At 44.2% G+C, this 15275-nt stretch overlaps 1 protein-coding gene across 5 annotated transcripts in view; it reads left to right on the top strand.

The window, feature by feature from the left end:
* The window catches only part of secisbp2l (SECIS binding protein 2-like), an 84919-nt gene that overhangs the window by 51731 nt on the left and 17913 nt on the right, over nucleotides 1-15275 (top strand). For 3 of the 5 annotated variants that reach the window (XM_068017929.1, XM_068017932.1, XM_068017933.1), the window contains 5 exons: nucleotides 7167-7312; nucleotides 11685-11843; nucleotides 12520-12642; nucleotides 14261-14428; nucleotides 14994-15135. In XM_068017929.1, the coding sequence (XP_067874030.1) occupies nucleotides 7167-7312; nucleotides 11685-11843; nucleotides 12520-12642; nucleotides 14261-14428; nucleotides 14994-15135 (738 nt within the window). The remainder of the gene's footprint in view (nucleotides 1-7166; nucleotides 7313-11684; nucleotides 11844-12519; nucleotides 12643-14260; nucleotides 14429-14993; nucleotides 15136-15275) is intronic. The other 2 variants (XM_068017931.1, XM_068017930.1) reach the window with 2 other exon arrangements.

The raw sequence follows: 15275 nt of genomic DNA, 5'->3' as shown, positions 1-15275 counted from the left end.
AGACGGCCACCATCCCCAGCATATACACCCTACTGAGCCAGCAGCGCTTGAGATGGCTTGGCCATGTGAGCCGCATGGAAGATGGCAGGATCCCCAAGGACACATTGTACAGCGAGCTCATCACTGGTATCAGACCCACTGGCTGTCCATGTTTCCACTTTGAAGATGTCTACAAACGCGACATGAAGTCCTGTGACATTGATCACAAGTCGTGGGAGTCAGTTGCCAGTGGGCAGCCACAAAGGCAGGGCTAAAGTGTGGCGAGTCGAAGAGACTGAGCGGTTGGCAGGAAAAAAGACAGAAGCGCAAGGGGAGAGCCAACTGTGTAACAGCCCCGACAACCAATTTTATCTGCAGCACCTGTGGAAGAGTTTGTCACTCTAGAATTGACCTTTATAGCCACTCCAGGCGCTGCTTCACAAACCACTGACCACCTCTAGACGCTTACCCATTGTCTCTCGAGACAAGGAAGCCAAAGAAGAAGACTCCAAGTACAAACATTAAAAAAAACAAAACCGGTAGGCAAAGTAGAAGCCAGCTAAATAAACTAAAAGACCTAAAGTAAAATAACCAAATAAAAAGGAAAAAGAAAAAATAATGTAACAAGGGGGGCCCCGTCATGCTCTGAAATTATTGAACTCAATGTTCAGTCTGGCAGGCTGTAGCGTGCCTAATCGGTAAATGAGGAGCTGCTCCTCGAGCTTGCATTGATGTTCGCTCGAACACTGCAGCAATCCCAGGACAGAGATGTGAGCGGGGGTGGGGGGGGGGGGGCGGTGGTGTTGAAATGTCCAGCATGATGAATATGGACACTGCTGTTGAGTTGTAGGGTTTTCATCTCCACTCCTCTACCTGGAACTCCATTTCAGGTGTTTACTGTCAGTAAAAAGAACTTACTGACATCAATCCTAAATTTGCCTTTATCTAGTTTGAATCTTAGATCTTATTCCTGCAATTTAGTTTTATTTAATTTTCCAATCTACCTTATCAATACTATTTACTATCCTGTAATTCTCTTAAAATCATTTTTCACCTTTTGAAGCTGGAAAGCCCATATTTCTTCCCTTTTTCTCATAGAAACAAGGAAGAACTTGCATTTATATCGCATGTTTCATGACCTCATGACAAAACACTTCACATCCAATGAGGTATTTTTGAAGCATAGTTATTGTGTTAGGCAAATGTGCGCAGCATAGTCTCATAAACATCAATAAAATCACTGACCAGATAATCTATGTTTTGGCAGTTTTGATCGAGGGATCAGTGTTTGCCTGCACACCGGAAGAACATCCCTGCTCTTGGAATAATCCACCTGAGAGGGCATGCAGGGCCTCTGTTTAAGGTCAAGTCAGATAGACAGCACCTCCAGTGCAATACTGGCCCATATGGTCTACTCCTGCTCCTGTTTCTTATGTTCAGTACTGGGAGAGCACAGCACTGAAAGTGTCAGCCTAGATTGTGCTAGGCTCTGGAATGGGCTTATATCCACAATCTTCTGACCCCAAAGCGAGAATGCTACCACTGAGCCATCGCTAATATTTCTCAGTTTTCTGATGCTAAGGATAAGTGCTGGCTCTTTAAACCACATTGCATGCTTGAATGTCTCCCTTGTGTGCATGTGACCAGAACTGGACACGTTATGTAAGGTGTGGTCTGAACAGAGCATATCTTCCTCTGATTTTTATAAGGGGGCACTGTCAAGGCTGCTTTTATTGGTCATCCCTCGCTGACCTGGGGTGTTGCAGGAAGTCTGATTAAATTTAGCTTTTTTGGGTTTTTGGCAGTTACGTCTATCATAGTCGAAGAACTTACCTGCATTTTATGATTAATGTAAAATCAATTTAGAATCTTTAAAACTTATAACCTAAAATGTACTTTCTTTATGATTGCGCATCTTTTTTTGTTTTCTTCTTCTTCTTTGGCCTCCTTGTCTCGGGAGACAATGGGTAAGTGCCTGCAGGTGGTCAGTGGTTTGTGGAGCAGCGCCTGGAGTGGCTATAGAGGCCAATACTAGTGATAGACTCTTCCACAGGTGCTGCAGATAAAATTGGTCGTCAGGGCTGTTTCGCAGTTGGCTCTCTCCTTGCACTTCTGTCTTTTTTCCTGCCAACTGCTAAGTCTCTTCGACTAGCCACACTTTTGCCCCGCCTTTATGGCTGCCCGCCAGCTCTGGCGATCGCTGGCAACTGACTCCCACGACTTGTGATCAATGTCACAGGACTTCATGTCGCGTTTGCAGACGTCTTTAAAGCGGAGACCTGGATGGCCGGAGGGTCTGATAACAGTGGCGAGCTCGCTGTACAATGTGTCCTTGGGGATCCTGCCATCTTCCATGCGGCTCACATGGCCAAGCCATCTCAAGCGCCGCTGACTCAGTAGGGTGTATAAGCTGGGGATGTTGGCCGCCTCTAGGACTTCTGTGTTGGAGATACAGTCCTGCCACCTGATGCCAAGTATTCTCCGGAGGCAGCGAAGATGGAATGAATTGAGACGTCGCTCTTGGCTGACGTACGTTGTCCAGGCCTCGCTGCCATAGAGCAAGGTATTGAGGACACAGGCTTGATGCACTCTGACTTTTGTGTTCCGTGTCAGTGCGCCATTTTCCCACTCTCTCTTGGCCAGTCTGGACATAGCAGTGGAAGCCTTTCCCATGCGCTTGTTGATTTCTGCATCTAGAGACAGGTTATTGGTGGTAGTTGAGTCTAGGTAGGTGAACTCTTGAACCACTTCCAGAGCGTGGTCGCCGATATTGATGGATGGAGCATTACTGACGTCATGTCCCATGATGTTCGTTTTCTTGAGGCTGATGGTTAGGCCAAATTCGTTGCAGGCAGCCGCAAACATGTCGATGAGATTCTGCAGACACTCTTCAGTGTGAGTTGTTAATGCAGCATCGTCAGTAAAGAGGAGTTCCCTGATGAGGACTTTCCGTACTATGGTCTTTGCTCTTAGACGCATATCCAAGTGTTAATTAATTATTCATAAAGTTTAAAATCATGCAGATAGGAACATTGGAGCAGGATTAGGTCTTTTGCCCCATCGAGCCTGCTCCACCATTCAAACAGATCTTGGCTGATCATCTACTTCGATCCCATTTTTCCCCGCTATCCCCATATCACTTGGTGTCATTAGTAGCCAGAAAGCTATCGATTTCTGTCTTGAACGTGCTCAATGATTGAACTTCCACAACCCTCTGGGGTAGAGAATTCCACAGATTCACCACTCTCTGAAGTAAAGAAATTCCTCCTCATATCAGTCTAAAATGGCCATCCCCTTATTCTGAGATTGTGTCCCCTGGTACTAGACTCACCAACCAGAGGAAATATCCTATCCACATCTACCCTGTTAACGCCCTGTAAGAATTTTGTATGTTTCAATAGGATCACCTCTCATTCTTAGAATCTCTAGAGGCCCAGTTTCTGTAATCTCTGCTCATAAGACAATCCTGCCATCCCAGGGGTTAGTCTGGTGGACCTCCAGTGCACTCCCTCTTATGGCAAGTATATCCTTCCTTAGTAAAGGAGATAAAAAATGTACTCAGTACTCCAGGTGTGGTCTCTCCAAGGCTTTATACAATTGCAGCAAGACTTTTTTTTATTCGTTTGGTGGATGTGGGTGTCACTGGCCATGCTGGCATTTATTGCCCACCCCTAATTGCCCTTGAGAAAGTGGTGGTGTGCTGTGTTCTTGAATCGCTGCAGTCTTTGGGGTGTAAGTACGCCAAAGGTGCTGTTCGGAAGGGAGTTCAGGATTTTGACCCGGCGATATAGTTCCAAGTAAGGATGGTGTGTAGCTTGAAGGGAAACTTGCAGGTGGTGGTGTTCCCATGAATCTGCTGCCCTTGTCCTTCTAGGTGGTAGAGGTCGCAGGTTTGGAATGTGCTGTCAAAGGAGTCTTGGTGTGTTGCTACAGTGCATCTTGTAGATGGTACACACTGCTGCCACTGTGCATCGGTGATGAAGGGAGTGAATGTTTGTGGATGGGGTGCCAATCAAGCAGGTGGCTTGGGCCTGGATGGTGTCTAGCTTCTTGAGTGTTGCCACAAATGTTACTTGCCAGTTACCAGCTCAAGCCTGGATGTTGTCCAGGTCTTGCATATGCACACGGGCTGCTTCGGTATCTGAGGAGTTGTGCAATCATTAGCGAACATCCCCTCTTCTAACCTTATGATGGAGGGAAGGTCACTGATAAAGCAGCTGAAGATGGTTGGGCCTAGGACACTACCCTGAGGAACTCCTGCAGTGATGTCCTGGGACTGAGATGATTGGCTTCAACAACCGCAACCATCTTCCTTTGTGCTAGGTATGACTTCAACCAGTGAAGAGTTTTCCCCCGGTTCCCCTTGACTCCAGCTTTGCTAGGGCTCCTTGATGCCATATTCAGTCAAGAGCTATCTTGATGTCAAGGGCAGTCACTTTCACCTCACCTCTGCAGTTCAGATCTTTTGTCCATGGGCTTAATGGCCTTGGCCAATCCAAACTGAGCGTCACTGAGCAGGTTATTGCTGAACAAGTGCTGCTTGATAGCTGCTGTTGATGACCCCTTCCATCACTTTGCTGATGATCGGGTGTAGACCGATAGGGCAGTATTTGGCTGGGTTGGATTTCTCCTGCTTTTTGTGCACAGGACATACCTGGGCAATTTTCCACATTGCAGGGTAGATACCAGTGTTGTAGCTGTACTGGAACAGCTTGGCTAGGGGCGCGGCTAGTTCTGGAGCTCACGTCTTCAGTACAACTGCTGGAATGTTGTCAGGGTCCATAGCCTTTGCAGTATCCAGTGCCTTCAGTCGTTTCTTCATCTTTTCTCCTGTACTCCAATCCCATTGCAATAAAGGTCAACATACCATTTACCTTCCTAATTGCTCATGAACAAGAACACCCAGGTCCCTTTGGACATCAACACTTCCCAACCTCTCACCATTTAAGAAATACTCTGCCTTTCTATTTTTTCTACTAAAGTGGATCTCTTTGGCCTCCTTATCTCGAGAGACAATGGATACGCGCCTGGAGGTGGTCAGTGGTTTGTGAAGCAGCGCCTGGAGTAGCTATAAAGGCCAATTCTAGAGTGACAGGCTCTTCCACAGGTGCTGCAGAGAAATTTGTTTGTCGGGGCTGTTGCACAGTTGGCTCTCCCCTTGCGTCTCTGTCTTTTTTCCTCTCAACTACTCAGTCTCTTCGACTCGCCACATTTTAGCCCCGTCTTTATGGCTGCCCGCCAGCTCTGGCGATCGCTGGCAACTGACTCCCACGACTTGTGATCAATGTCACAGGATTTCATGTCGCGTTTGCAGACGTCTTTAAAGCGGAGACATGGACGGCTGGTGGGTCTGATACCAGTGGCGAGCTCGCTGTACAATGTGTCTTTGGGGATTCTGCCATCTTCCTTGCGGCTCACATGACCAAGCCATCTCAAGCGCCGCTGACTCAGTAGTGTGTACAAGCTGGGGATGTTGGCCGCCTCGAGGACTTCTGTGTTGGAGATACGGTCCTGCCACCTGATGCCAAGTATTCTCCGGAGGCAGCGAAGATGGAATGAATTAAGGCGTCGCTCTTGGCTGACATACGTTGTCCAGGCCTCGCTGCCATAGAGCAAGGTACTGAGGACACAGGCCTGATACACTCGGACTTTTGTGTTCCGTGTCAGTGCGCCATTTTCCCACACACTCTTGGCCAGTCTGGACATAGCAGTGGAAGCCTTTCCCATGCGTTTGTTGATTTCTGCATCTAGAGACAGGTTACTGGTGATAGTTGAGCCTAGGTAGGTGAACTCTTGAACCACTTCCAGAGCGTGGTCGCCAATATTGATGGATGGAGCATTTCTGACGTCCTGCCCCATGATGTTCGTTTTCTTGAGGCTGATGGTTAGGCCAAATTCATTGCAGGCAGCCGCAAACCTGTCGATGAGACTCTGCAGGCATTCTTCAGTGTGAGATGTTAAAGCAGCATCGTCAGCAAAGAGGAGTTCCCTGATGAGGACTTTCCGTACTTTGGACTTTGCTCTTAGACGGGCAAGGTTGAACAACCTGCCCCCTGATCTTGTGTGGAGGAAAATTCCTTCTTCAGAGGATTTGAACGCATGTGAAAGCAGCAGGGAGAAGAAAATCCCAAAAAGTGTGGGTGTGAGAACACAGCCCTGTTTCACGCCGCTCAGGATAGGAATGGGGTCTGATGAGGAGCCACCATGTTGAATTGTGCCTTTCATATTGTCACGGAATGAGGTGATGATACTTAGTAGCTTTGGTGGGCATCCGATCTTTTCTAGTAGTCTGAAGAGACCACGTCTGCTGACGAGGTCAAAGGCTTTGGTGAGATCAATGAAAGCAATGTAGAGGGGCATCTGTTGTTCACAGCATTTCTCCTGTATCTGACAAAGGGAGAACAGCATGTCAACGGTCGATCTCTCTGCACGAAAGCCACACTGTGCCTCAGGGTAGACGCGCTCGGCCAGCTTCTGGAGCCTGTGTAGAGCGACTTGAGCAAAGACTTTCCCCACTATGCTGAGCAGGGAGATTCCACGGTAGTTGTTGCAGTCACCACGGTCACCTTTGTTTTTATAGAGGGTGATGATATTGGCATCGTGCATGTCCTGGGGTACTGCTCCCTCGTCCCAGCACAGGCACCACAAGTGGATCACCTCACACTTATTGACATTATATTCCACTGCCATGTTCTTGCTCATTCACGAAGCCTCCCTGCATCCTCCTCGCAATTTCCATTCCCACCTAGTTTTGTGTCATCAGCAAATTTGGAAATATTGCATTTGGTCCCCACATCCAAATCATTTATATAAATTGTGAACCGCTGTGGCCCAAGCACTAATCCTGGCGGTGGCAGTTACTCACCAACCAATCAATCCTGTGCTGTCACTGTTAGGTTTTTTTTTTCAAACCCACATGCGCTGACCAGCCAGCCAGCCTGCCTCTCCAGTCTCCCAGCTAAGTGCAGGCCCTGAGCACAGGCTGGATTTATAGCTTCCTCTCGGGTGTGATTCCTCACAGGTCCACTGCCTCTCCGGTCTCCCAGGTAAGTTTCTCTGGTCTTCCAGTTAGATGAGCTAACTGCTGATAATTATAAAAGTCTCCGTCATCTGATTGTACGCATTTAGTAGTATGTTTTTAATCAAAATTTGTTAGTTCATCCTTTAATTGAAGTGTTTGTTTATAGTTATCAATAAAGGTGGAATGGTCTTTTTGTCAGGAGGCCCCAGCTGGGCGAATGTAGCTTCCCAAGCTCCACAGAGATTTGGGATGGACAGAATCCAGACATTTTCTTGTCGAGGTGGCAGACCAACAGATCTACGAAATGCACAGGTATGTGTGTAAACCTGCTATGATTGTTTTGAATTTAGACTATTCAAGGTTGAATTGTTGTAAAATCTAGAAAATTGCTGCCTTCCAGTTAATATGCTAAATCCATTTTTGTACTCTGTGCTATTGTGAACCACCCTAGCACTACATCGCAAGAACATTGTTTCAAGTGGCTCAATCAAGAATTTTGCTCTGTTTCTGTAAATTGAAATTTGCATTCTTTATCTTTTTCTGATAATTGGGTAAGATGAGGATTTTTTATTTTTTTTTACAAGTAAAGCTTGTTCTGCTGTGCTTTCCATCAGGGTCCCTTCACTGAGCGGGTGTGCCCTAATTAACCTTACAGGTTTTCCCTTTAGTTTCCAGCAGTCAGCTCTTTAAATACCCTGCTTTATTACAATGGAAGCACCCAGGTCTCTGGGTCTCACTGCTGTTTACAGCACCTTCCTTTTTGGTTGGAGGAGGGCCCCCTGTGTCTCCTGCTTTTCTTACCCTCCCAGGACTGCATGGGCTTCTATCACCTTCCCACCCTTTGTCCTTTTCTGATTTGTGGGGGTGATTAGTAAAGGTTTTCACTTGGGAAACCAACATGTAAATGAGAGCAAACTCGTCAGCCAGAACTGCTGCCTGCCAGGCTCTGAGCCTTTTGTTCCTCCACCTGTGTCTTTATGGAGAGTGAAAGAGAGTTTTTAAATTCTTCGAGCAAAATTACTTCTGAGATTTTCGTAGCTGAGTTGCACTTCTAGAGCCCTCCGCCAATGGTCAAAAGCTTATTTCTCTCAAACAAGAGGTAAGTTTGATCAGCTTGCTTTTTGAGGGTTCTAAACTTTTAGCGATAGGCTTCGGGTACTAATTCATAAACCCTGAGGATAGCATTTTTTGCCAGTTCATAATCTGGTGAACTCATCTGGTGACATGGAATAAACATCATGGGCTTTTCCTACTAATTTGCTTTGTAACAACAGAGTCCAAGCCTCAGCTGGCCACTTTAACTACCTTGCCAGATTTTCAAAAGACACAAAAAATGCTTCCACGTCTCCCTCATTGAATTTTGGGATCAGTTGGGAGAGTCTTGTACCCAGCCCTGAATTATGCTCCTCCTTATTGCCCATGCTTTCACTGGTGTTAGTCTGTCTCCCCCTAGTTAACTCAAGCCGCCTTAGCTCTCTCTCTCCGCATTCTTTCTGGAAGGTTCTTTCTCCTCTCTTGCTTTCTCTGTCTCCCCTCTTTTTCTTCACCTTCCTTCTGGAAGGCCCTTTCTCTTTCTCCTGTCTCTTGCTCTCTCTGTTTTTCCCTGTCTTCTAATTCATGTTCCCTCTGTTCCATTTGTGGCTTTGCTGGCCTGTCAGGGTCTGCTTCTTCAGATTCAAGGGAAAAGTGGTTGGCCAGTAGTCTTAGGAGTTCAGACTTCCTAGCCTTGCCACGGACAGTGATCCCACACTGCTCAGCCATTTTCCTCAACTCCTCCATAGACAGTGCTTTTAACTTATCCCAAGTTGCTTTGCCCTGGCTTGGGGAGCTACTAGCTTCAGTCACAGACATGTTAGTATTCAAATTTCTGTTATGTCCAGGTGAGAAGGATGTCTAGGGGTTTCCTCTCCACATTTGCCTGTAACTGTAACGGGGTTTAATTTTAGAAACACTGTTTTTAACTCCCCTCAGTGAATCCTTGTTCACTTCTCCAATTGTAAGGCAAAGAAATCAAACCAGTTTCCTTCGATTTTAAATAAGAAAGGTAGAAGTTTATTAATCTTAAACTCTAATTTACTGACGCGACCACGCTAGCATGTATACGCGATACACACGCAAATAGAGACAGAAAGAGTATAAAGAGGAAAAGTTTGAGGCAATATCTGTTAGAACTTAAAAGACAGTAAATAACTATATGGAGTTTTTGGTTGCCGTTAAGTCCTGCTATTCGTTGGGGCCCAGTTCATGCTTCAACTTGTTTTGATGTCAAAGTCTTTTCTCTCTTGAGATGTATGTCTTCCGTGGTTCCGGGGACTTGGGAGAAGGCGAGAGAGACAGTCAGGAGAGGGGCTTCCTTGTTGCAGCTACAGTTGCAAACTGTCTTCTGTTCCTTTCTGTGTGGCACAAATAAAAAAAAAAACCAAGTTGGCCAGCAGATCAGTCATGTGACTAACTAACTGGCTTAACCACATCTGTGTTTGTGGATTGTATTATCCTAGCAGGCCCTGGAATGTGTTTCGTTGCACCTTCAATGGCTGGTGATCAAAATGGGTTAATTGGATCAGGGAATAGTCCTTTGTCTCCATAAGCAGCGTCTCTTAGTATGCAAATGTCCTTCCAGCCCAAATGTCTGGTTAACTCTTCAAGTAATTTCTTCACTCCAGCAACAGTTGAAAATTAATGTTCATATGGCAGGTGGGGTTTGGCATGGCACCATTTTTTGACTGAAGGCTGAGAAGAAACGTGTCTCTTGCATATGTATCATTGCCAGTGTTGCAAAGTATTTGACCCTATAAAATATACAAAGGCTAGTGCAACTTCCTTCCTCATCCCCTGTGCGTGTCACACATTTACTCTCGCTCGCTGGCTGTCCTGCTCTCTCTTTCGCTCTGGACTGCCCCTCGCGCGCTCTGGTCTGCCCACTCGCCCTGTCCGCCCGCCCTCCCCATTTTTCCCCTACCTCCCGGTTCCTATTAACGATGGAGCAACATGTTGCCTTGTCAAGTGGCCCTAATGTTAAGCTTGTAGTGAATTACTTATGCAGACCAATGGTCTATTTTGGGCCATAGAATCCTGGCATGCTATGTTCTGCTACTGTCTCATGCTGCCCTGATGCTTCTTAATGGCCTAGATTTTCCAGCAACAGCGCGATCATCAGTGTACCTGGTAAAATCCATAGTCTCGTTTGTCGATCTCACCATCCATAACTTCCTCCATGTTTTTCTGAATGTCTAATTCGAATACACTGCGGTAAGCATGGTGGTGACTTAGAAGCAGCACAGCTGATGGCTAATGTTGCTGCATTTCAATCAGTGACTACTAAATCTTTCTAGTTTTACGTAAAACTCACCAAATCAAAGTGTCCTCATTTCTCCCTTTTGACCTCTGTGTTGATGCATACCAATGAAAGAATTTTATATCACCACATACACATTTGAAGCAATGAACTGGAAAATATGAGGGGATGAAACTAGCAAAAGTTGCTGTCAGTTGTATTATGCTTCATGATTGTGCTTCATAAATTTTAACTTGGAGTTAACTGCCCTGTGAACATCATTCAGACTCTGTAATCTCAGTGATAAACGACCATTAACTATGATCATAATTCGTCCAGTTATTAAGCTAACATGACTAATGTCTCTGCAGCTTTACGTACAACAATTCATTGACCCCTAAAAATACACATTTTCTTTAAATAAAATATTGAAACCCTACTAGAATGTTCCTTTTGCCCGAATTGTTTCCTTATTGGGGCGGCGCAGTGGTTAGCACCGCAGCCTCACAGCTCCAGGGACCCGGGTTTGATTCCGGGTACTACCTGTGTGGAGTTTGCAAGTTCTCCCTGTATCTGCGTAGGTTTTCTCCGGGTGCTCCGGTTTCCTCCCACAAGCCAACAGACTTGCAGGTTGATAGGTAAATTGGCCATTATAAATTGTCACTAGTATAGGTAGGTGGTAGGGAAATATAGGGACAGGTGGGGATGTTTGGTAGGAATATGGGATTAGTGTAGGATTAGTATAAATGGGTGGTTGATGTTCGGCACAGACTCGGTGGGCCGAAGGGCCTGTTTCAGTGCTGTATCTCTAATCTAATCTTACGGATGCATGCTTTGGCACAGTGTCCATTTCAATCACATTTTGACTATTTCTGGGAGTTTTGTTGAGATTTCAGATTTAATTTTATTGTGAAATCAAATTCAGAACATCTTCAATGGACTTTAATGTACAGTAAATCATGCAGTCAAGCTGTCGTTCTAAGATTTAAGAAAGTGCTAGCGATAATTCTACAAATATATATAGAGTTTAAATGAACAGCTCTCCATTTTCTTTTCCATCTTGGAAAAGGCAGGTCACTGCCATGTCACCATCATTACCTTCAAATCTAAGTAACAGCAGCAAGAAAATGGGTTTCCATTAAGGAAAGTCACGATCACCATTGGATTTTAATGGGGGGATGAAGCTATGAAAATTAACTTAGTTTTGGTGATGGTAACAGCAGAGGTGTGCAAATAGCCCAGGAAACTTTGGTAAGTAATACACATTATTTATGCCAACTTTCTGGAAAATCTGTGGTCACATAATGGGGTATGCCATAAATGCAGCATTACTACAGTGCAGGTTTTCAGAAAAATCTGGGTGGTTTACAAAATAATCAGTTGTTATTGCTCGACCTCCTTGATGTACAGGATAGCTCCAGAGGGAAGATGCAGAGTTTGTATTCACAGAGAATGCCAAGCCAGCAGAAGAATCGTGATTGGACTGCCGGCCAGTCTTCTGAAACACAACAGTTTGTCGGTGGGCGGATGACTGGAGCTGATCAAAAGCCTGATTCCTTATATTTTGAGGTATTCAGGGTTTCGTATAACTACACTATAAAATGTTTAATCATCTCGGTTGCATCTTAGGTTGTTGCTGTTACTCTGATGCTTCATTGAATGAGTGGCACCACGTTGTGCGGCTCTGTGCCGTGCAAATCAGGAAGTACTTGAGTTCAATCTCTAGCTTTTTTATTTGGTGCATGGGTGGCACTGGCCAGACCAGCATTTATTTCCCATCCCTAATTGCCCATGAGAAGGTGATGGTTGGTGAGCTGCTTTCTTGAACCGCTGCAGTCCAAATTGTACCATTTAAGCCAGGAAGATATTGAATGAAAAATATCAATAATTTTGATTGGTGAAAAGTAAAGGACTAACTCCTGCTTCCTACCATCTTCTGACAGTCTATTTTCATGCAGAGTTGAAACCAAAGGAATATTACGCGATTGCATTTAATTCCCATTTTCAAAATCCTGGGTCTGTTCTGCTTTGTTGAAATTTAATTTGCTGTGAAGGTTTTATTTTATACAGTACCACATTAGAAGAACCTACCATGGTCAAAACAGTCTGCAGTTCAGTGACTTCTGTATTAATAACTGATTGCTGTTTTGGTTCAGTGACAACCTCCAGTAACCTGTAAATAGACATATAAAAATTTGAAAGTGTCTTTTTGCTGTTTTTACCAGTGTATAAATCTCTTGTATAGGATGACAGTGAGTTTCCAGAATTGATTATTGGAGCTGGGGTTTCCAAGAGCAAAGCTGTAGCCCATGATAATGCTCAGAATAAAAATTCTTCCATTTGTCAACTCACTAAAAAACAACCGGGGGTGAGTGTTGTACTGGATCTCATTTATGTGTGTACATTTGGCAAAATGTTAAAAATTTGTGTGTTTTCACTAAAATAAAATTTAGAACAGAAATGTGTGTCATTTTGTAGAAGATAATCAAATATAATTTGGTTTTACCTTCAAATATTTTGTTTGGCAAATATTTTTGTTTGGAGTATTGCTGAAAATAGAGATATGTTGTCGAAGCTTTTCGTCTTGCACTCATCAGGACAATTCGCAAGAATACCAATGTAAAGGAAGCAACAAATTTATACCTAATAAGAGAGTGCTGGTTGGTTGGCAAGTGGACTCTGGTACAGGCGTTGTCATGGAGAACACACAAGTTTATGGTGACTGACCGTTAACTGCCAAGCTTTGTTTGAATGTTAAACCAGGCAGCTTGACTCTGGTCAAGGCATGGCCCTGAGGAATGAACCAGCGAATGGCTGTCACTTATTCTGCTCAGCTGATGCAAGTGCAATGTGTGTACATGTTCGTTATGTCTGCAAAGAACAGGGCCCTGTGTATTATATGTAGCTTCCAGTACATGCAAATATGCCACACTGCGAACCCGGCTGACTATCTTAAATTGGTTATCAGCGTAATTCTTAGCACGCTGAGGATTATTTAGCAAACGTTGTCCAATCGCGGAATCACATCTAGTGTTGGACGCTATGTTTTGAGTTTTGCAAGCACGTGCTGATTGGGTACAACCTGTACCTTGCCCATTGCGAACAGCAGAAGGGACATGTTGTTTGATACAATCCGCCAGTCTTTGGAATGTACGGCCTATATACCTAGCATCACACTGGCATTGAAATTCATATATCCAGTTACCCATCTGCGATAGGCAGAACGTCTTTTTGGCTTGATAGCAGCATCCTATTAGTGGCGAGCACCACACGTGTTGCTACTGCATAGTAGCAGCGTGAAACAGCTAGCTTCACCTGTTGCTCAAATTTTTGGGATACATTACTCTTCCAGGGTAATCTGAGGTAAACTGGGCACTTTTCAGGGCCGGAAATGATGGCCTTAGGCCCGTTCATAAGTTTGCATGATATACAGCGAGAGATGATCTGATCAGGGTGGCCATTGTCACGCAGGATGCCTTTGATTCGCCCTATTTCAGCATAAAGCTTGCATGGTGAGCAAATGGCTCGGGCCCTATTTAGGGGGTTGCCGATAAGGCCAATTTTATAGCACGTGGAACTGTAAGAATCCTAATAAGTGTATTGACCGGTGAAGATAGGCTTGTGGTAGACCATGGTCAAGAACCCCTTAGCAGATTTCTCAACTATTACGTCAAGGAAAGCTTGGCAGTTAACTGTCAGTCACTATAAACTGGTGCATTCTCCATGGCAACACCTCTACCAATGAGTCCACTTGCTAACCAATCAGCATTCTCTTCTCATAGTATAAATTTGTTGCTTCCCTTACATTGGTATTCTTCCGAGTTGTTCTGATGAGTGCAAGACGAAAAGCTTCAACAAAATGTCTGTTTTCAGCAATATTCAAATATTTGGTATTTGGATAAATTGCTTTTTATAAAATAGATGAATAAGGATGAAGAATCTTGCAATGTTAATTATTTGCACAAATTTTTTATGCCTCGTTTTAGCTGAGCGATCTGCCAGAAACCTCTCCAATCAATATAGTGCAGACACCTATTCCAATAACAACAGCTATTCCAAAACGTGCTAAAAGTCAAAGGAAAAAAGCATTAGCTGCAGCTCTTGCTACTGCTCAGGAGTATTCCGAGATTAGCATGGAGCAGAAAAAACTCCAGGTCAGTTTCTTTTTTAATCTTAAAAGGAATTTCTAAAATATAAACTCTCTATTTTGGATAGTGTTGTAAGTGATGCAACAGACAAAGTATATGATGAGTTAAAGTTATTAGCATGGTTTGTAGTTTCTAATTTACTTAGTTTGGGTGAATTTTGATATCTGTAAGCTTCTTAAATAATTTAATGCTTGGTTTGTTATTTAGCAGGGGCAAGGGCAGATCAGGCAAGTTTGATTGTTACATACTTGCATTTTGTTAAGAATTTCATGACTTTCACTTTTTGTGGTAGTATCCCAGTGCCTGCTTGCATTCCATCTTCCTACCATGAAAAACAATAAACTCTAGCCCTAAATAACTTGCTGCTCTACATAATACAGCTTTGCGGTTATAACCTGTTAGTATACTGACAGGACTAAATTCAGGTAGTGTAAAATGTTGTGCAGTACAATAAAAGACTATCTTTGTTATCTGCTGTAAAATGTAGAGAAATGTATTAGGGAACAGTTGTTGAGAGCATATTGTACAAAAGCTTTGTGCCTGGTCTCGTTATGTTTTGTATTTTCCCAAGGAGGCTCTGAATAAGGCAGCAGGAAGGAAGAGTAAAGCCCCGGTACAACTGGACCTTGGTGACATGTTAGCAGCACTAGAGAAACAGCAACAAGCCATGAAAGCAAAGCAACTGACTAACACAAAACCGCTATCATACTCTGGTATGGTAAATTCCACTGTTGTACTTGGGATTTAATTTTGTTTTCTTAGGCAATTCTGTTCAATGTTTCTGTAATTAAAGTGGGAAAGCATTTACGAACCATGCTTTTGGATTCACCAAAGTGAACACACAAAGGGCAAC

Source organism: Heterodontus francisci, chromosome 38 (assembly GCF_036365525.1).
Source record: "Heterodontus francisci isolate sHetFra1 chromosome 38, sHetFra1.hap1, whole genome shotgun sequence".
Classification (NCBI taxonomy): Eukaryota; Metazoa; Chordata; class Chondrichthyes; order Heterodontiformes; family Heterodontidae; genus Heterodontus; species Heterodontus francisci.
The sequence above is the reverse complement of the archived record's forward strand: the minus strand, read 5'-3'. Positions and strand labels throughout refer to the sequence as shown.